This window comes from Chanodichthys erythropterus, chromosome 11 (genome assembly GCF_024489055.1).
Source record: "Chanodichthys erythropterus isolate Z2021 chromosome 11, ASM2448905v1, whole genome shotgun sequence".
Classification (NCBI taxonomy): Eukaryota; Metazoa; Chordata; class Actinopteri; order Cypriniformes; family Xenocyprididae; genus Chanodichthys; species Chanodichthys erythropterus.
In genome coordinates, this window is record NC_090231.1 from 33,560,461 (window position 1) to 33,583,812 (window position 23,352).

General features: G+C 37.6%; 2 protein-coding genes across 5 annotated transcripts in view; both read right to left on the bottom strand.

Annotated features, from left to right (window-relative positions):
• Nucleotides 1–416: 416 nt before the first annotated feature.
• On the bottom strand, nt 417–21,620 carry golm2 (golgi membrane protein 2). Of its 2 annotated transcripts, XM_067399493.1 has the most exons (10): nt 20,261–21,620; nt 11,517–11,571; nt 11,154–11,256; nt 10,914–11,004; nt 10,245–10,386; nt 9,133–9,216; nt 8,667–8,975; nt 5,989–6,117; nt 4,467–4,634; nt 417–1,971 (listed from the first exon to the last, which is right to left on the bottom strand). In XM_067399493.1, the coding sequence occupies exons 1-10, from the start codon at nt 20,585–20,587 to the stop codon at nt 1,895–1,897; spliced, it is 1,485 nt and encodes a 494-aa protein (XP_067255594.1). In that variant the 5' UTR covers nt 20,588–21,620; the 3' UTR covers nt 417–1,894. The 2 variants fall into 2 exon arrangements, with proteins under 2 accessions (XP_067255594.1, XP_067255595.1); XM_067399494.1 differs by lacking the exon at nt 4,467–4,634.
• Nucleotides 21,621–22,438: 818 nt separating this feature from the next.
• fam189a1 (family with sequence similarity 189 member A1) overlaps nt 22,439–23,352 on the bottom strand; it is a 70,194-nt gene continuing 69,280 nt past the window's right edge. For all 3 annotated transcript variants that reach the window (XM_067400802.1, XM_067400801.1, XM_067400800.1), the window contains one exon: nt 22,439–23,079. In XM_067400802.1, coding sequence (XP_067256903.1) covers nt 22,873–23,079 — 207 coding nt within the window. In that variant the 3' untranslated portion in view covers nt 22,439–22,872. The remainder of the gene's footprint in view (nt 23,080–23,352) is intronic.

The window sequence follows — 23,352 nt, forward strand, 5'->3', positions numbered from 1 at the left end:
GGATAAATTAGTGTATTTAACATACCAAATGTAGTAGACTAAGCTACCAGCTGTATGCTAGCATAAGCATCAGATTTACTCTTGCATTGCAAATAAACAAGACGACGGTAAAAATAGAACGAGCGCGCGGGGTATGAGATGAGAATGAAAGGCACGTTCTGGTTGTCATGGCAATACCGTCCCGAAGATCTTGTCTTGAATGAAGATAATTTCAGTTCCAATATACTTCAGATGTCATCACATGATACGAAGGCATTCCCTTTTGATATATATGTGTCTTGGAAGAAAATGTAAATGGTGAATACAGTATACATACAAGCGACTACTAAACCGAATCATACGTATACATTCACAAAAACTCTTCTTGATTTGAGTGGAAAACTGAATGCAAACAGATAGTAAAACTCTACAGAAAAGAAATCGTTTATTGTTACAGTAATGTAGTCATTTGTTTGTAAAGCAGCCTGGGACAAATTAATGAAGACTTCTGGGTGCTCTTCTTGATGCTACTACTTTCTATACTTCACAGTGATAGAATTTGTACTTTTTTTACAAAACCAGGACCAGTTTATTTTAAATATAAAGACTTTTGTTAATCGTTATCAATGGATTGCACTGCACAGCTGTGTAAGAGAGCCCAAACACCCATGTGACAGAGCTCAAAAACAATCACAAGCTATAAGAGTACATTCAGTATGCCAACCCTACCAAATTTGCTTGATTATGAAACAAACACAAACAGTTAGGTATATGATCATTATTTCCATTTGAGAGTTTAGCAATTTTACAGCATCCCTCGTCACAGATTCCTCCTTATATGTACTGTACATCTACAGCAGTGGTCTCAAACTCAATTCCTGGAGGGCCACAGCTCTGCACAGCTCCAACTCACACCTGCTTGGAAGTTTCTAGTAATCCTGAAGACCTTGATTAACTGGATCAGGTGTGTTTGATTAGAGTTGGAGCAAAACTGTGCAGAGCTGTGGCCCTCCAGGAATGGAGCTTGGGACCGCTGATCTACAGCTACCAGTAAGAAAGGAAGCAGGCAGGCCGACAGCTGTGGTCAGTTTAGTCTGTGGCACTGAGTATTGCTTTTTTCCATTTTCTTGATGATCTACAGGCTGATTTACAAAGGCTGCCTTTTGCATGCAACAATGTCCTTACAAAACTCAATGTGCACTTTTGAGTACTCCTTCAGAATCAGAAACAGAGTAGTAAAAAAAAAAAAAAAAGATTATTGTCTGGCTAATCTGTCATTTTGTACCAGAAAAAGGTTAAAGTTGAACAGCAACTTAATTGCATCTTCCCATAATTTACACTTCAATTCAACAACAGTTGTCCAAAAAGATAAAGGGAGATTATGCTTTTTAGCAAAAAACACAACTGGTGGTCTAGAGGTGCCTTCCACCAGTAGTATCAATATGTTCCACTTTGTGAATCAAACAGAGAAATATTACTTCCATATCTATTCACAGTAGCGTCCTCCAGTGTCTGGAGAAGGTATTTTATTATCCCCCCAGAAAAAGAAAAACACATTTGTACAATATAATAATTCCAAAACCCAATTCTGTTAGACCTGTGCTACAGATGGGGGCAAAGAAAAGAAAACAATACTCTCAGATCACGTCATGTGCAAGCAAACATTTGCAGAAGATCATGAAATCACTTTGTCGCATTGAAGTTGAATAGAACTCATCCGCAGTCATTGATTTCAGTCATAACCGCTGAAACTCGTTCCTCTCTGAAGACACTGAAATAGTTTGGATAGTCTGAACGTCTCAAATCGTACATGACACCAAAATCGCTGCTAAAATCCAAAGTTCTTTTTCCTCTCTTGGCTACTTCATTGTCAGAACATCCAAAGCTCAAAGTATGGGATTTTTGAGAGATGGGACTACAGCACATCAATGGCTTGATGTCGCTTTCCGTAATCCACAGCCCTTTCACCTGGAGCCTCCCGGTCTTCATCATCTGAAAGATACAACAGGAATAATTACAATTCAGTGATTACAATCACAACAAAGGCTGACTAACTAACTACCTTAACTTTCACAGCTAAAGAAAATATACCCAATTTTCAAAGAAACATTCAAACTAATAATAGTGAAAGATACCAAAGCCACATACACAGTGCAAAGTTTTGGGAATGACAACCACATTTAAATGTGTGAAAGAATAATTTACAAGATTCACTCACTGTCCATACAGAATACAGGAGTGACTGTGCCAGAAGAGGCAGTGTTTGTTGCTTTTAAAAAGAGTTGGTTCCATACATATTTTTTATATACTGTATATATAAATGTGGTTGTCACTGCCTGATCTTTTTGGTTTATGAACAATTTCATGTCAGTTGGTAATATTTTGTCAAAAATGGCTATGTTTCTTGTTTACAGCTGCCAAAACGTTTCCATGGTTATCACTATATCAACTAGAGCTGCATAATACTAAAGAAAGATATGTGATGTGTAATACAATAATGCTCCAAGTGTGTAAAATAAATGTAACTTAAATTTAAATACATTTAAAAGCCAAAAATGATAACCAACATGTTTCACGACAACTTCTGAAAGTCAACAGCAATGTTTTACTGTAGCATTTACATAAGTTATATCAAATCGAAGTAATTTTAATATCAATAAAAAAACAACAACTGAAAACTGGTGTATCCAAAGTCAATGTTTGTGATATTTAATATTTTTCCAAACCATATTATTTATGATTTGTTCCTTATGAATTTTGTCTTTGAATGCATATTATTCATACTTAATATATTAACCCTCATCAAATATTCAATTATATTATGCATTACTGTTACTCTGTACAATGTTACAAGGTTTTGTTACAATGTAACTTAGTTACATTGATCTTATTCTGTTTGATTAATATTCATATGTAGCATTCTCCAAGTGTGTGTGTATGTATGTATGTTGTGCTCAAATGTTCATGCAAGATTAAGAGATATATAGACATGTTACTTGTGTTTTATATTGGACACATTCCAACTACTGTCTGAGTGATAATGTTTCTCAGAATTAGTAATTCACACTTCATTCGCTGTCTTTCTTCTAAAAAGGTGTCAAGACCACACCTTGTCTATCTATTTTCATCCATCTTTGCAACTGTATTATTTGGCCGGTCATGCCAACCTATTTGTTACACCAACCATGACATGATAGATAAGTCTATTTAAACTTTTATTATTAAACCAAAACAAGTTTAGGAAGATGTAAGTTTCCTGCATATGTATTCTTTGCTTTTATTTTGTTCTTCTGCTGCTGCTGCTGCTCCTTCTCTTCTTCCTCTCCTTGTATTCTGCAAATATCTTACTTCTTTTGGGCCTTTCTTTCTCTATACTCTGATCCTCACAATCTTCATCTGTTAGATACAATACTTTTGATATTAATACTAAGATTTACTTATCCTGAAATTTATTTGCTACATTTTACTAAAATGTGTTATTCCTTATTCAGATTTAATCTCTGACATAATCGTTGTTCGTCTGCCTGGATCTCACAGCATCAAAAACATCTAGGTAAACAAAAACATCTGAAACTTGTCTTTCCTCACATGGCTTGCTTACTTCACTAGTTCGCTATAAGAGCATCAGGATGGCTTGCTAATTGTCTGGCCTATGCTATCAGAGTGTACACACATGCACGCACACACACACACACACACACACACACACACACACACACACACTAAGGAACAATCGCATGCCCAGTTTATTCTCCGCTACCTGTGTTGACCTGAAATGTAGAAGTTTCGTCAGTATTAAATTCTTTCAGTTATCACAAATACACTGGCCATTTTGAAATATGATGCAGCCCTAATATCGACAATGGCAGACCGAGACAGAATTTACACAATTCATTCTTGCACTTGCATGCAGTTGTCACTCCCTAGACTGTGCATTGTGAACATGGCCTAAAAGATGTAGGGTTTATAATTGGCAGAAGTGATAAGCAGTGATGAAAAATTGGCAAGATGAAATAAGATAGCTCTGTAGGTCTACAGTTAACAGCGATTTCAAAGTAGACTATTTAAAACCCCAAACCCTAGTGAAAATGATTCAACCCAGCATTATGGCTTTCACATGCAGACAACACAATAACTCTACACACTAGCACGCTGATTAGTAAAGACAATGACTGGAAGAGCCGAGTAAGGCATGCTGGGAGAGAAGGTTCAGTCTCATAACCACATGGTCCAGAAAGGTTAAGGATCTCACACTCATATCTTTCTCTCTTCCACACATGCTCTCAGCACACTGAGGTGAGGGCTTCCCCTGCGACTGACTCCTTACACAAGCCTTTCAAGCATTACGCCAAATGAACTGACAGTACTTCAGTATGCTGTGAGCCCATGATGACTGAACCAGCAGCTTAATATAGCAGAACAGCAACAGCACAAGGGAGGGGGAGAGGAGACGGAATAGCAAAGCAGTCGCAGTCCCCCTGGCTCACCTTGGACGTCTTCCTCCCCACCATCACCATCCTCTTCCTCATTGTAGGCCAGCTCGGCCTGCTTGTCCGCCTCATACTCACCTACGTTGCCATCATCCCCGTTATAGTCCGCTAGCTTATTGCCGTGTTGCGGATCTACAGGGGACTCATTTTCATCAAAGAAACGGCCTGCAGAGGCAGAGAAGGGCCCCATCAGGAAAGAAAGAATGAAAGAAAGAAAGAAAGAAAGAAAGAAAGAAAGAAAGAAAGAAAGGAGAAAGAAAAGAACAAGCAAATTTTGAAAGAGGTAAAAGACAGAGAAACAAGAGCATTAAAGGAAAAGGAAAAGAAAGTACAGAAACAGGTCAGAAGCATATTTACGACAATAGAGAGAGGGCAATCAGACTACATTTAAAGTTAAGGTTAAAATGACCAAAAAAGGTATATGTCATAATTTAGGCCCAAATAAAATAGAACCTCAGAGGACAAGTGAGGAATGGAGCTGGTGGTAGAGGACTTTACACAGAAGAAAGGAAGGCTGGGTGGGATGGGGTACATGGTGTGGAGGAGTTTAGCAAAGGAAGCAAAGTCAGGCAGCGCAGTAATCAGCAGAGAACCCAATCTACTATCTTCTCTGACTATTTACAGGCACAAACATTACTGCTTGACTTTAAGCCCAGATGTTGACAAATGCACAAAATTCAGTAGTGTGTACAGATTTACAATCTGTATTTCACACTCACATATATGCTCTGCCTGGTTACCTGAGGCACGTCCTGATTTTGCTGAGTTAGATGCGTTCCTGGAACAACATTCCAGTCTAAAAATTTTGTCTTAACCCTATTCTTTTCACTAAACCTAACCGTACCCATAAGTTACAAATCTGATTGGTTGATTTGAATGTTGTTCCAGGATCAACAAAAATGTTGAACTCCGCAAAATCAGGTTCTGCTTACCTGAGAGGGTTTGATTTAACTGGCTTGAATGGTGCCAGTTTCTGCTGCTTCAAACCCCCTTTCAAAGTCTTGAAGAGATAGTTCACCCAAAAATGAAAATCACTACTTACTAACCCTAACATTATTTTTAAGGTAACCCACTGGAACTTTATGGAAACCACCAAATGATAACATACATGAAAGTGCAGACTGAGTTTCAGAGAATCTGAGAAGATCGGTATCCGGTTGTTAAGTCTGAGTCCAAATTCTCTATCATATGCCAAAAGCAAACAACAAATGGTGCTAATATACACTCATGGCTTGCTGTTGTATTACTAAAAAATCCTGATCCTACATTCTACATTTATCTCCATACTGAAATTTCAGATTTCTGAATTGTTAAAATAATGGTGTCTGGGATGCCATAAGCCTACAGACTGTAGTGCACATTGAGTTTTTACTCTTTATTCTCAATTAAAACGGAGTGAAGACTTATATCCTGAAACAGTATTTGGTACATCATGACGTAACAAGAGGATAGCTGAAGCTTTGTCTTGTCATCTTCAGAAATAGCACCCATCCCCACCCTTGTATGGTTTAATACTCACTCTGACGGTGACGTGGGGGGTCAGCATGCACAGGATCTCTGCCATTGTGTAGGTCAACGGGTTTGGGAAGAACCTGAGCTGGGTTATGAGGAGGACGAGGTCCAACTCCCTCTGCCTTCAAACCTTCATCTAATTACAAAAATGGACAGAAAGAACAGCTGAGATCAAACAGGTACATTTCTGTAAGTGGAAGGATTATGTTACATGACAGCATTCCTCTAATCTCCATTATTCCCAAGTGAAAAATAGTAAAAGTAAAAAGTATAAACTTCAATTAATGACATGGCTCACAGAGGAAAGATGAAAACAGGACAGCTTCTCCCAACAGAGGTTAAAAGAAAGAAAAAAAGGCCCAGTAAACACACACAAACAAAAGCACAGAATTTCTACTACTTTAAAAAAAAAAAAAAGCATGGCTTACCCAGTTCAGAAAATGAGAGTGGAAGAAAGCACTGTTCATTTACTCCCTAAATTTAAACCTAAATTTCCTATAGGTATATGGACTAAAAAAAATGTGGTCATTAAAAATCCCATTGCACTTCTCGTAAAGAGTAAAGGTGAAACCCCGGTGTCCTGGCCAAATTTCCTTCATTGACCATTATCAATCATGGCTTCCTAAAAATCCCCATCCTTTGAATTGGCTCTATCACTCTCTTCTCTCCACCTATAGCTGCTGTGTGGTGAGCGCCCTGGTGCCGTTGTAGTGTGGCTGCCATCGCATCATCCAAGAGGATGCTGCACACTGGTGGTAGTTGAGGGGAAACCCCCTGATATGATTGTGCTTTAAGTGTAGTAAAGTGCTACATAAATTCTGAAGTCCTGGTTTCCTTTCTGTGAAGTTTGTGGAGCGCATCACAAACATGAATTGAAACTGTGTATAGGCTACTAGGGCTACATTCCACTCCACTTCTAGACACGCACTTGCGAACTTCCATAAGCACTTCCCCTCGGGGAATCCCTGCCGCCTGCGTTCCAATTTGTGAAGTGGACGAGGGAAGTTTATATGGACAGACCCTCGCTCTCTCGATTTTAACAGAGGGAGCGAGTCTACTTCATATGTACACTTTAGACAGCTCAATATACCACAATGCAACACGATTGTGACGTCACTGCATATCACGTTTAATTTACCCCACCACAAACAACTATTTATTAATTTTTTTTTTTTAAATATCTAAAACAACCCAAACACACCTATGTACATATAGAATGCTGCATTAAACAGTTTCATGAGGGAAAAAAAAAAAAAAAAAATGTAAATAATAAATGAACTCCATAGCGGACTCAGAGTGATCAAAGGCTTAGGACGTTCCAATTCAGCCCATTGCAAGGGTTCCGCCAGTAGTGAGCACTCGTGCAACCTAAGCAATGACGTACACTACCGCTCAAAAGTTTGGGATCGGTAAGATTTTTAATGTTTTTAAAAGAAATTTCGTCTGCTCACCAAGGGTGCATTTACTTAATTAAAAACACAGTAAAAACAGTAATATTGTGAAATATTATTACAATTTAAAATTACTGTTTTCTATTTGAAAATATTTTAAAATGTAATTTATTATTGTGTTGGCAAAGCTGAATTTTCAGCATCATTACTAGAGTCTTCAGTGTCACATGATCCTTCAGAAATCATTCTAATATGTCAATTTGCTGCTCAAGAAACATTTATTGTTTACAATTGTACAAAATATTTGTGTACAATATTTTTTTTTTCAGGATTCTTTGATTAATAGAAAGTTCAAAAGAACAGTGTTTATCTGAAATCTAATCTTTTGTAACATTATAAATGTCTTTACTGCCACTTTTGATTGATTTAATGCATCCTTGCTGAATAAAAGTATTCATTTTTTTTCAAAAAAATAAAAATAAAAATTCTTACTGACCACAAACTTTTGAAAGGTAGTGTAAAATGTTACAAAAGCTTTGTATTTTAGATAAATGCTGTTCTTTTGAACTTTCTATTCAAAGAATCCTGAAAAAAAAGTATACAACAGTTTTCAACATTGATAATAAATATTTCTTGAAGAACTAATCATCATATTAGAATGATTTCTTCATGTGACACTGAAGACTGGAGTAACGATGCTGAAAATACAGCTTTGCCAACACGAGAATAAATTACTTTGTAAAATATATTCAAATAGAAAAAGTTATTTTAAATTGTAATATTTTTCACAATATTACTGTTTTTACTGTATTTTTAATTAAATAAATTAAGTCTTGGTGAGCAGACAAAACTTCTTTTGAAAACATTAGAAATCTTACCGATCCCAAACTTTTGAGCGGTAGTGTACATCAAAGTCAACGAGACTGAGGGAAGTTAGGACATTAAAAAAAAACTAACTGGAACACAGCCTAGTAAGCTCATTCGTGCCATCTGAACTCGTTTTGGGTTGGTGCATAGATCATCTGTTTTTTCTGCTCTTTTTCCCCGTTGTGGCATTTAGCAAACGCGCCCCCTTCTGAATTCGAGTGTGGACTGCCTATGGCTGACTGTATTTGTCATCTTGATTGTATGCACCAAACCTCGACGTCCGTACTGTGATAGTTCAAGATGAATACATGTACAGTAATTCTTACTGCCTGCATAGTAACTATGTGTATGTTTGGGTCCTACATCACATTTCTAACACAGCCAACAATTGAAAAGTGTTAAGCACTGATAAAACATGACCTCTCACCTCCCAGCTGTCTGCGCTGCTCCCCAAACTCATCTGCCTTTATGCCTGCCTTATTATCCTCATCGAACAGCATGGGTTTGTCAGCCACTGGTTTTGGAACTTGCTGCTGCACAGGGACATCATGGTTTCCCAAACGCAGATTTTCATCATGGGGTAAGTCTGGTCGGTCCAGCGGTTGCCCGTGGGCCAAATCATCCCCTGGTCTGGCACCAGCTCCAGCGTTAAACCCTGCCCTCTCCTCCTTCAGTAGTGCGGCAGCCTCTGCAGGCTCCATGTGTTTCTGTGGTGTAATGGCTGGCTTCTTTAAGGCTGGAGAAACATAAAACATATCTCTGAATGAAGTAACTGACATGAACTATTATTTTAAGCACACTGTAGAGATTATTCAATCTGTTACTCATCAGCACTGAACAAAGATGACTTCAGTAGTTTAATGAAATCTAGAAATTTACTTTGTGATACTCACCAAACTGTGCGTCTTCTATCTTGCCCACTTCACTGTCCTCAATGCCAGGCATGCCAGCATCGCTACCAGGTTTAACCATATCATCTTGAGTGGTGGTGATAGAAAAAAGCAAGAAAATGAGGCTTGTCAGTCAAAAGATTTTGTACACTATGAAATGTACACTATATCGCCAAATGTTTTGGGGCTCCTGCCTTTACATGCACATAAACTGTAATGACATCCCATTCTTAATCCATAGGGTTTAATATGGAGTTGGCCCACCCTTTGCAGCTATAACAGCTTCAACTCTTCTAGGAAGGCTTTCCACAAGGTTTAGGAGTGTGTTTATGGGAATTTTTGACCATTCTTCTAGAAGCATTCTTCTAGACCTCATTTCTGAGGTCAGGCAGTGATGTTGGCGAGAAGGCCTGGCTCGCTCTAATTCATCCCAAAGGTGTTCTATCGGGTTGAGGTCAGTCAAGTTCCTCCACACCAAACTCGCTCATCCATGTCTTTATGGACCTTGCTTTGTTCACTGGTGCGCAGACATGTTGAAACGGGAAGGGGCCATCCCCAAACTGTTCCCACAAAGTTGGGAGCATGAAATTGTCTAAAATGTTTTGCATGCTGAAGCATTAAGAGTTCCTTTCAGTGGAACTAAGGGGCCAAGCCCAAGCCCTGAAAAACAACCCCACACCATAATCCCCCTCCACCAAACTTTACACTTGGCACAATGCAGTCAGGCAAGTACCGTTCTCCTGGCAACAGCCAAACGCAGACTCGTCCATCAGTACTTCGTGGCTGAGTAGCTGTTGTTCCCAATTGCTTCCACTTTGTTATGATACCACTAACAGTTGACCGTGGTAGATTTAGTAGTGAGGAAATTTCACGAATGGACTTATTGCACAGATGGCAACCTATCACGGTACCACGCCTGAATTCACTGACTCCTGAGAGTGACCCGTTCTTTCACAAATGTTTGTAGAAGCGGTCTGCATGCCTAGGTGCTTGATTTTATACACCTGTGGCCATGGAAGTGATTGGAACACCTGAATTCAATGATTTGGAGGGGTGTCCCAATACTTTTGGCAATATAGTATATATACGTCTGCTTGTGTTTTTTTTTCTGCTACCTTTAGGAACTTGGCCATCATTTCGTCGTGCAGCCACTGTGTGGCGCTCTGCAGTGTCCTCCTCTTTTCTTTTAATGGACTGATCAAGATCCACCTTCATCTGCCGATCCCCTGTATCTGCTTTATGATTCTCTAATAAACTCTGAAATGAGAAAGTTTTTATTTTAAAGAGATAGTTTTACTTAAAATGAAAATTCTGTCATGAATTACTCACATGTCATTCCAAACCCATAAGAATTTTGTTCATCTTTGGAACACAAATTAAGATCTTTTTGATGAAATCTGAGAGCTTTCTGTCCCTGCATAGACAGCTACACAACTGACACTGAGCAGTTTAGTCCAAATTTTCTTAAGAAACACAATCACTTTACATGATCACAGATCGAATTTAGGCTTTTATTCACATATAAACATTCATCAACTCACACATCAGTTGTGGTTAATGGAAGCTCACACATGTTTCCTTGACGCGTGAGAACCAATGAGGTTCAGGAGTCAGACAGATCTTCATTTGTGTTTCAAAGATGAGCGAAAGTCTTACGGGTTTGGAAAGATATGAGGGTAAGTACAGAATTTTTGGGTGAATCAACCCTTTGATGCAAAATACAATTGGTGAGTTAAGACAAGCTAGAGATTACACTGCCTGTATTCAAATCATTCACAGCGTACCTGTCTGAGTTTTGCTACCTCTTCTTCCACTTTTTTTTTGCTCTCCTCATATTCTGCCTTTAGCTCGGTTATTTGTCTGCCACACTGCAAGCTGCAATGCACAATACATATATATATATATATATTATACATGATCAACTAGTCGAACATCTTAACCATTAACAAATGTAGGAACGGAAGTGCACAGAAAACAAGACCCCTTCTTTGGGTCTGGGAAAGTCCACCAGTGCTTGTATTCACCTCTCATATTCTAGCTTCTTCTCCATATTGGTGCTGTTTTTCCGCACTTCCCTCAGCTGGTCTTCCTGTCGGATGACCTCCTGTCTCAACTCCTTTACTTGTTCTGTAAATGTACACACAAACATTTAGACAAACATGACTGACTGCATGTCCAATTAGATCAGCAGCCAAACACACCACAATCTGAAAAATATCAGACAACAGAATACCACGATTGGTTTACATCAGTGTGAAGTAGGAAGGAACAACATAACTGTACAACAAAATGTACAAAAATAGTGCTGTACTTGCATAACCCACAACAATCCTCTTCCATTGACAGAGGCGATACTGGGAAATAGTACCCTCGTGTGCACTTCTTACCCTTGAGTCTGTGAATCTCTGACATTTGGGCACTGACATCATTCTGCAGCTTATTCTGAAAAACACAAAAAATGAGTGAAGACAGCAACAGAGTAATATACGAAACATCTTTTTAGAAATCCTTTTAATAATGACCCATGCAGTTATGCTTAGCCTGGAAAAACAACACAAAAATCACTTTTCTTCTATTTCTATGCTTAAAATGTCAACTACTCAAATCTTTGAGGTGCTATAGATCAAGGTTTAATTATTATATCCAGAGTCAACAACTCACATTTGAAGCTATGGTTGAATAATCTCTAAATCTAAACTTTACACAGTACCATTCAAAAGCTTTGGGTCAGTAAGTTTTTTTTTAATGATTTTGAAAGTTTCTTATGCTCACCAAGGCTGCACGTATTTTACAGAATTAACAGTAATACTGTGAAATATCCATTTCCAACAGGAAATTATGTTTTAAAATCTAATTTATTCCTGTATTGGTATGGCATCATTACCAGAGTCAGATGGTCCTTCAGAAATCATTCCAATATGCTGATTTGGTGCAACAAGAAACATTGATTTGGAAAACACATTTTCAGTATTTTTTGATGAACAGAAATCTCAAAAGTACATAGATCTTTCTTTTTATATATATAGATTTTAGAACGCCATTGTATCGGACCTTTAATTAACCACCACCTTTTGAGATCAGTTTCTGCATTCAGAAATAAAACCATCCTCATGAGAAACTGTGTGAAGCTGCCAACTATACCACACATTCTTAAGTATTGCCTGTGTTATCACCCAACCAGTGTTGTTGTCAGATTCCCTTTCAATGAGCCACAGTAAGAGAATTCAATTTCCTGAGCTTTACTGCTGTAAGAGAGGCGGCTATGATTTTGTGGTGGGATTGAGAAGTGGAAGCTCAGAGGGAACTGTGATCAAGATGGACATAGTCATAGCATGAGTTTACTGAGAGCAGAGCCCCGGCTCAAAGCAGAAGATGATAGTCAGCACAGCAAATTAAGCTGCAAGGGCAGCAGACATAAGGGCTGAGCAGTGTGCTATTAAAGAGGCCCGATAAGCCTTGAGCTACTGCTACCAGCAGAACAGCAGACAGAAAGACAGCAAAATAGCAGTCTGCTGCACTGTGTGTATGCAGTACTCACCAACACTGCTGAAGGGTCAGATGAATGCCTATGCATGCTTATCCTATAGATTTTATACTGGCGCTTCATCTAATCAATATCGATTTGTTAAATGTGAGGGAGACAGTTTCAACAGTTAAGAGCTTCCATTTTGTGTTTGTTTCAAACCCACGCCTCCATCTATAATTTTTCTACACCTAAAGAGGAAACAAGGGCTTGGAGCAATTCTTGCAGTTTCTCTCAGACACAATGGAGCCAAACAGGTCAGTAATACCTGAAATCTGTTCATCTCAGTGGCAGATACTGGACTGGCATTTACCAACTGGAAGCTAACGGCAAAAGTCAGTCCTTGAGCCCTTAAATAGACCCCTAACCATACACTAACCAGTAGCACACTGCTACTGCTGATTTCACTATTGGGATGATCAGTTGCCTGACTTGAAGAATCACACACAGGAAAGGCACCAGTAATTAAAGCATCAATGTCAGTCACCCCGTAGGAGAAAAAAGACGAGCTCAGCACCCCTCTTGTCAGCAGGTAAGAGAGGGACACAGACACTTCAAGTGCTTCTGCATGGCTCTTTTAAAACATTTGATAAAGTGCAACAGCCACTTCATTCATAACGAGCAAGACCTAAAACTAAAGTCAATATGAAGTGGCTGTTACATACAGTACCAGGATGTAGCCAGGTACTTGAAGGAGAGTTTTTTTTTTCTCCCCTAGGCTATTTGAATTAATATGTACAGTACACAATTACACCAGGAACATGATGTATTCAAATAAACAGATTCCATTTTATTTCATTTCGACTTTAAGAAGAAGATGCAAAGTAAACATTTCAGCATGCTGATAGTGATCAACATACCACCCAAATGACTGATGGGGTTAAACATTTTCTGTAACCATTCGATGTTACACCTATTTTTACTTTGGCAATATTGCATTGTGGTATTTTGATGTGACAAATGAATAAACTGCCGTTTCACAATAGTCAATTATACAGTTTGCAAACTGACAACTAAATGTAACATAGTGCTTCCCACACATAGACTTTACTTGGGCAGGCTGCCCAGGTATATTAACGGCCGCCCAAGTATATTTGGAGACACATTTTTGCTTTTAATATTTTTATCCTCTTATACTCTTATATCCGCCCAAGATAATGAAACCATCCGCGATCAATTAACTAGTCGTTTCGTACCTGCTCGTTGTGTGTGCATCAGAACTGTTTACTTTCCTACAGGCGTTGCATTTTGCAAAGTCACAAGGGGGACGCTTCAGACTGCTTCAATGTTATTTTCAATCAATGAAAAGTGCAGAATTATGCCAAGCAATTGCAAATGAACTCAAGTTGATGAATTATTACAATGTCTACTTCATGGCCTTTATATAAAATGTTTTATACGGTTGTAAGAATCTGAAGGATCAGCCTGCAATAGTACATACATTTCAAAATAAGAGTCCTGGTGTATTTCGGGCTTGTTTATAATTAAAAGTAACATGCTAATTTTTTTTCTTTTGGGCATTATTGTCATTTTGGTTACATAATAAATTGTATTTAATTTGATTTCCATTTAATTAAATTAAATTAAATTTATTATTATTTTGGTTACATAATAAATTGTATTTAATTTTATTTTATTTAAATCAAATTAAATACAATTTATTATGTAACCAAAATGACATTTAATTTGATTTCCATTTAATTAAATTAAATTAAATTTATTATTATTTTGGTTACATAATAAATTGTATTTAATTTTATTTTATTTAAATCAAATTAAATACAATTTATTATGTAACCAAAATAATAATAAATTGTATTTAATTTAATTAAATGGAAATCAAATTTAATACAATTTATTATTATTTTGGTTACATAATAAATTGTATTTAATTTGATTTCCATTTAATTCATAGTAAATTATTGTTGTCTCCCCCACAGGAAGAAAAGACTAAGAACATTATTTGACACATAGATATTCATTATATAATTTTTACTGTGTCCCATTCAATGAGAGAGACACTATATGAAAGCAAGGAGAACATAGGAAAAGGAGAACCATTTAAATGCTGTAATTTTGCATAATTTACAATGCATAATAATGCATAATATTAGTATGTAATTAAATGTAATAGTATGCTATGTAATTCAAATTAATTTCAATAAATAAAAATACTGTTAAAAATCACACATTTGTTTGTCACATGTAGTAGACCATTTTTTGTGCCATGGGTAATAGGAGGATTTTTCACCCGGCTACCACCGCAAGTATATTTCAAACCTGTGGGAGGCACCCTCAAAAACGGGTGTGTTCTGTTTTGCGGTCATTTGCATGTCAGCTCCAGTAAGCCCACAAGCATCACAACAAACTGCATAACTGAGATATCAATTATTTGCACATTATATAATAAAATATTTACTAGAATTATTAATAATTCAAAAATATGGCTGATCTTTTTCCACCATAAACAACCTGCAGAGCCAAAGGCACTGATCATTCATAATGGGGTTGGTACTGTTCAGAGACTAAAGGCCTGCTTCTTCATTGACATTCAACAGTAACCACATATTCTAAGATTAAAAGACTGCGATCTCGATTCAAACACACACATGATCTTATTCCTAAATGACAAGGATTTGCCTGTATCTATTAAACCTTTAGTGAAATCATACTGGAACATTCAAATCTGTGTTGACGCTGCCACTGACCCAGAAAAAGCAGCTGTCTTTTCAACCACACAGTATTGGTATTTCTGTTGCAATTATTCAAATTTTCACAGGAGAACCGGGATAAAAGTTTATAGGAGTTTATAAAGATTACTAATAACATTGTTATGCTACTAGATGGCGACAAGTGATTGTTAAAAAAAATAAATAAATGTCACTGAATCATTCATTCAAAAGAATTTGTTCAAAAATGCTGATTCATCTAGTAATGAAACAAGTCTTTATGAGTGAGTCATTGAGTCGTTCATCCAAAACAAACAAAAAAAAAAAAAAAAAAAAAAGGATTCAAATTGATTAAACATTTTTAAACCAACTGCAGCAATTAATATTTTGTCTAGTAAATTGTGTTATTTTGTTTAGTTGTCTGTTCAGAATTGTGGGAGAATTATGATCTCAATTTATCCATAATCATGCTGCTCTAATAAATTCAGATCATTTTTATTTCCAAGCAACATATGAATTCAGATGTATACATTTTACCAGCGCACAATTTATTTTAAACGACTTCTTCCTTGCTTGCTGTGGCCTTACAAGTTGCATGCTCCTAGGTTCACACGTCATCCAAGCAACTGCCATTGAGATAAATGCCAATGCTAATGGTTAGCTTCCTCTTTGGACAGACCACATAGCACAAGTGAACAAGAAAACAATAGAATAGGTGTGCCTGTGTGTGCATATTGACACACTGGTTCTCCACCTTTGATAAACAGAATAGGGAACAGGATGACAGCTTTAGCATTCCCATCAGGGAACAGGTCCTATTCCTAATCCCATGCCAAATGACACAGTGAAAAGGTATTAAGTTAGACATGATTTTAGATGCAAGCGTAAGTGTTGCCATGACCAGCTGAGGAAAATAACAATGTAACTTTAGTTTATTAAAATGAGTAGAATAAATTGATAGCTATTGAAGAGATGGCAGCTTTATTAAGTCAATCCACTAGCTGAATTCAGTTGCTGGTTTTGTTCATGTCTCATTACATAGTAAACCGAATACATTATTTTGTTACTTGGACATGTATATAATAACAACTCATATATGATTTACTTTAATGCTGTGAACATTAATATTTCTATAATATAATATAATATAATATAAAATATAATATAATATAATAATATATAGCGGTCTGATTAAACAACAAGCTTTCATTAGTATAAAGAAAGACCTTTGACTATCTTTGTCTGTATTCATTATTCTTTACTCCCTGCCAGCTTATGACTCCCCTGATTCTCCCTACCATGCCAGAAAAGGAGACACATATTGCGCATTTGATGCCATTTTTTAAGCGCTTAAATTTCCCTTATTTGGATGGGTGCCTCCTAAAATGTGGACGCATTTTACAAGTACTGCTGTATGCAATGAATGTGAAAGGGTAATAATCTGTAAAGGGGCCTGCGCAAGCAATATGACCAAACATTTGCTGCAGCACGGAATAAATCTATAAAGGTAAAGAGCATCTAAATGCACAGCAATGCTCATATGTCCCATTCCTCTTCCCAGGTAGACAAAACAAAAGCAGAAATGCATTTCAAAATCTAACTTCTGCAACTGTGACATCTTCCACATCCCCTCCTTACACAATAACCAAGATGATTAGTCTATTTACTGTAAACCATAATGACAATGGGAAGTGAATAGGAGTGCTATAAGGCAATAAATGCAATGCATGCCATTTAAATTATTAATACATATTCTCCCTAAATGTTATCAAGAATATAATCAATCATGAATAGCTATTGACTTCCATCCCTAGTAATGACAGTCTCCCTACAATTATGTTGATATAATATCAAAAACAAAGAGAGAGACAGAGGGCTGTGTGGGAAGACCCTGAGACATGAAGGAGCGTGGGGGGCTCTCACAGCCCTGGGCACACAGATGGGCCCCGACCATGAGCTCTCAGCTGCGTCACACAACCACAGGGAAGCCTAAGGCTAGAAACCATAAAGAGCAAGATGGCAGGATGCTCTCTGTCCTGTCAGCTCGCATTTTTACTATATTGATGTTAATGGTGAGGGGGATATTTACATATAATATGTTCAACATTGAAATTTCCATGATTTTAAGATATTCGTTTCACTTTACAATTTAAAAAGATATGTAGACATAGTATTTTTTGTGAACATCAGAACCCTGCATAAGCTCCCATTTCATTGGAAGTACACCAGCACAGCAACTGTCAGTGCTTCTGTCAGTCACGCAACCTGCTGACTGAACACGTCACAGAAGTCACACAGAGGGAAAACTGCATTATCTGCAAACACAACCAGTTAAACAGGTAGGCCTACCATTAATTTCAGCAAATTGCCTACTTCTTGATAAACACTATGTTATCTGCTTTTAAATCCACGGTGTATGTACAGTACAATCCAAGAGTTTGGAACCACTAAGATTTTTAATGTTTTTAAAAGAAGTTTCATCTGCTCACCAAGGCTACATTTATTTAATTAAAAATACAGTAAAAACAGTAATATTGTGAAATATTGTTACAATTCAAAATAACTGTGTATTATTTACATATATTTGACAAAGTAATTTATTCCTGTGATGGCAAAGCTGAATTTTCAGTATCATTACTCCAGTCTTCAGTGTCACATGATCCTTCAGAAATCATTCTAATATGCTGATTTGCTGCTCAATATACATTTATGATTATTTTCAATGTTGAAAACAGTTGTGTACTTTTTTTTCCCTCAGGATTCCTTGATGAATAGAAAGTTCAAAAGAACAGCATTTATCTGAAATACAAAGCTTCTGTAGCATTATACACTACCGTTCAAAAGTTTGGGGTCAGTAAGAATTTTTATTTTTATTTTTTTGAAAAGAAATGAATACTTTTATTCAGCAAGGATGCATTAAAAAGTGGCAGTAAAGACATTTATAATGTTACAAAAGATTAGATTTCAGATAAACACTGTTCTTTTGAACTTTCTATTCATCAAATAATCCTGAAAAAAAATATTGTACACAAATATTTTGTACAATTGTAAACAATAAATGTTTCTTGAGCAGCAGATCAGCATATTAGAATGATTTCTGAAGGATCATGTGACACTGAAGACTGGAGTAATGATACTGAAAATTCAGCTTTGCCATCACAGGAATAACTTACTTTGTGGAATATATTCAAATAGTACAGTTATTTTAAATTGTAATAATATTTCACAATATTACTGTTTTTACTGTATTTTTAATTAAATAAATGTAGCCTTGGTGAGCAGACGAAACTTCTTTTAAAAACATTAAAAATCTTAGTGGTTCCAAACTTTTGGACTGTACTGTATGCAAAAAGCTAACAGGAAAAAAAAATCTAGTAATACTATTCTTCCTGTAATAAGGAAATGTTTCTGTGAAATAGTATATTCACAAAACAATGCAAGGCATTGCATGTTGCACAGAACACAATCACCTATAAAACCTGTTTGCATTAACCATGTAACACCATAAAAAGACTTGAACAAAGGGCTAAGCAATCAAACATTCAGGATGTGCACTGATCATAATAGAGAGACTTCCATGGTTTCCAACCATCTATCCATGGAGAAGATAAACACATAAAACGCTATTTCATTTCCAAAGCATCTGCAACATATGATCTGCTGAATAGGCCTACTGTATAACAGTGGCTGACTGATGGTTTTTGTTTTTTTTTGGTTATTTTTTTTAATGGTCAGTCCACCATAATGACATTGGCTCAAATAATGGTCAACACTTCATGTATTTGCAAAACAAACATGTTTATGGAATTGTTAAGTTATTGTTAATTGTAGATGAATCGCCTTCGATAATGAACGCGATATTGCGTGGATTGTCAGTGAACTACGGCTCTCGGTGCGTCCAAACGGGATATATCGCCCTCCGAAGGGCACTTCGGAGTGAAAATAATCATGGCCGCCATATTGAAGGGTTGTTCCAAACCAAAGTGCTCAAAACTGGCCACTTCAAAGGGCCCTTCGGAATGAAGGATTTCGAAGGGAACAACTGATGGACACTTCGGGCTCCCATGATCCTTTGCACAGGGAAGTTGTTTGACGTCACAGAATGGGTACAGGAGGTTAGGAGTTCGATTTTAACTATAAAGGTATGTATAATATTTTTCTGTACTACTGTAATATTTATACGAGTTAGATTTGGTACATTATTATGGTCAACAAAAGGCGCAGCTTGCAAAATTTATCATCCTTGATTGTCTCGTTAAGATGACGCTGAAGTGCGTTCCAAAAGAACAGTTTTTTTAACCCCTACACCCTTCATCCCTTCGAAGCTCTCACTCCGGAGGGTAAACCCTCTGAAGGGATTAGGGCATAGGGATGAGCCCTTCCGAATGGAACGCAGGGTCTGTCTATTAAATGGCGCTCCATTTGAAAGCAGGTGATGGCGATTTAGTGGCAATCAGGGAACCGGCTTTGCTGACGAAATGCGCGTGACAATCGCATGCGATATATCGCCCAACCTTGTCTGCGTTTTATAATTTTTTTAATTAAATTAACTAAAAATATGTGAAAGATTGTGGATTATACATTAGTAAGTTGGCTAAGACGATGCTAAAAAAACTTATAAATATATCAATCACTACTATGTAATAATGTCAATGTTTTAAATGAAAGTTGTCACTAATCTAGCCTTTAATACTGTGGGTGTCTGTGTTGGCTCAGAGTTTGGGTGGGATGTTTCTGGTCTGTAAAGTTTGAAACCCCTGATCTACACCAGCTTTGTCAGAAGTGCCCAGGAGGAACAGTTCAATCATTTGCAGGGATATACAAGGCATGCATGACAGTGGCAGACAAAAAAAAAAAAAAAATCGGTACAGCACATCAGTGAGATGTATAACTTGTTATATGTAAAGAAACCCCTCGTGTTCTTTTTTTCCTCACCCACCTTTTCATCGGTACAAGATTTGACCAGCGCATCCCTGGCCTGCAGTTTGTTCTCCAGTGCGCTGTAGTCTCCGTCCTTCTGATCGATTTGTTTCCGGTGCGTGTCCACCTGCATCATCAACTCGGAGTTTCTCTTCTCCAGGCGAGAGCGCGCCGCGTCCGTGCGCTTCACCTGAGTCTGCACCTCGGCCAGCTCGTCCAGCAGCCGCCCGTGCTTAGTGGACACGCTCCAGTAGTTAAACGACAAAATGACAATAATTACCAATAACACGATCAGGATAAAGGAAGGGAGGCGACCTCCACGTCGATTCGCGCCGAAGCCAATCATCGCGTAATCGAACAGGCGCCCAGATTACGGTCTCTGGCTTTGTGTGAGCGATAAAATACGAGTGATGTGGTCACTGCTCTGTCAAGTTATCTAAATAGATACGTTCTTCCCCATTCGGCTTACAGCAACCTTGAGGTGTCCTGAAGTTGGTGGCACAACTACTTTGACGATTCCTCAGAGTCCCTTCCGCACAGTTGGCGACTTCTGGCTTTTCCTTGTTTGCATTCATGCAACGCCACTGTCAGTAGATCAAACACATCAACACACACACACAGGCGACGTGGCCTATGAGAGCTACTGGGAGCTAACGGCACACAGCCATCAGCTTTCCGTCTTCCGCCTGATCCTACAGCACTCAATAACGCATTTTTATTCGGTTACGGCCATCTCTGCCGTCATGCTCGTGTGATAAATACACTTCTGGAAGCACCGTTCAGCGGTGTGTTAGCTATAACCTCGCTAAAGTAGCATGCGTGGAGCAACAGCCGTGTGCTAGATTCAGTTCAACAACGCGATACCGATTTCTCCTGAACACACAGCAACGAACACACAAAGCCAACCCGGATTTGGGCATGTAAACAAATCTATTACCATTAGCAACAAAGCACTAATAGCCTATTTGAACGTTAGCGTTACACCAGACACCCCCAGCAAGGCCACATTTACAGTATTCTGCACATGCACCACCATACGCACCTGATATAAAAGAACAGTATAAACAAACTGAAAATATGCGTTTAACGCGTCTTCAAATGTAATTCCATTCAGGTTAGACTATACATGCAGCGCTAGCTTTAGAGTTCTCTAGTACTGTAACTCAACTCCAGCCTGCCTCCTTTCTTCTCGCTCCTGCAAAATGCACGCGCAAACACTGCGTTTTTGTGTGTGCATCTATATATATATATATATATATAAGTAAACGCGTCAGCGATAGATCATATTTCGTTATCGTGTCGTTATCTTGTATATCTAACTGCCAGGTTACACGTCTCGATTTTTTTAAAAAAAAAAACATAAAAAATGTCGTCCTAAGTGTAAGGTGTACGGAGCAACGTGATTGACAGCTACAACAGCCAATCCGTGGATACAACCATATGCATTAGGCGTATCTGATTGACTGTGGGCGTAACTGCTTCTGTCGCTCAATTTTTATTGGACGCTCAAATAATAAGAAAAGGTGGGGTAAATGGTATTAGAATGAACACTAGCCAAAACGTCGCATTTATGCCAGCCTTACCTATTCTGGGATGTTGCTCATGATGTCTTTTTTTTAAATTAATGCATTCATTTGATGCCTGAGGTTGATTTTAATATATAAACAATCAGAGGTGTCTGTTTAGAGACAATTTGGTGATATATAAATGAGCATATATCTTAAAATTATGTCCTTGTTTCATTGATCCACAGTAAATCAGATCTGCAGATTATATAAACTAGTTGTTGCTTCCCTGTGTAGTTTACTAAAGGCACTTAGAATGGATAAGGAACCTGAAGAAAAACTTTGAACACAGCGCACGCACGCACGCACACAGACACACACACAGACAGAGACACAGACAGAGATAGAGAGAGAGAGAGAGACTAAGCTACTCCAAAAACAAGGATTTCGCACTGGGATAAACCTGTAATAAGCCTGCTCTTTGTTAGGGGTATATTACAAAAAATCTAAGCACACATGAACACTCAAGACCCTGTCGGAGTACTGTTTATAAAATCCAAAATTCCAAAAATTACTTGAGGGGGTTAAAATAGCGATCAATATAGAAAGAAAAATACAAACAGACACATTTTTTTTATTTTGCAACACTGAAAATAATAATTACACACTGAGGTAAGTTGAATAATCCAGCTTCATAAAGGTCTCTATCCTGCAGTGGCACATAATGACCAAGTACAGTATGTCCAATATTTCACAAAATGTTTGCAGAAGCTGTGCATTTCAATGTTAATTCTCATAAAAAAAAAAAAAAAAGTTTAGTGAAGAGGTAAATCCATGTCATCTTCTACAGTCCATTAAAGACCCACTCTTCTATTTATCAGAGTAGCAAATTCAACACTTCAACAAATATTTTATTTTTTTCTGACAATGAAATAAAAATATGCACCCCTGCAGGTGTTTTTTGAGTATCTTTATTATGAGGGAGTGGGAGTGTCAACTCCATGTTAACTCGCTGTTTGTTTGTTTGTTTTTCAAGAGCTACAGTTTTCTGCTGATGAGAGTTAGGACTCGGCCTTGGCACATATTCAGAGGTTTATGAGGAAAAGGGAGTTTTTAGTCCAGAGGGTCAAAGTGTAGTTTCTCTGCATACACTAATGAGACTTTGAGGCTGGCATGGAGATTGATGACCCAGGGTGTCAGGGACATCTGTCTGACTGGATCCTCTGGGTGGACGGCGCAAGGATGAGGATGGGGAACTCAAAGCTCCGCAGCTCTGTAAATGCAGATCTTCGTGAGCGTGCTTCCTCGTGATCTTCTGTGACTGTGTCATCAACTGTGTGAAGGATATGAGTAAAACAAACATCCTTAATGTAAATCATTTGTGATTTCACTTTCAAAAATTTTACACAAAAATATGCCAAATTTGTTGCCGCCAATAGCCTTGTGGGCAGCGCCAACATACAGTTGTAAGAAAAAGTATGTGAACTACTTACAGAATCTGTGAAAAAAAAAAAAAAAAAAAAAAGATAGATCATACAAAATGCATGTTATTTTTTTGTTTAGTACTGTCCTGAGTAAGATATTTTACATAAAAGATGTTTACATA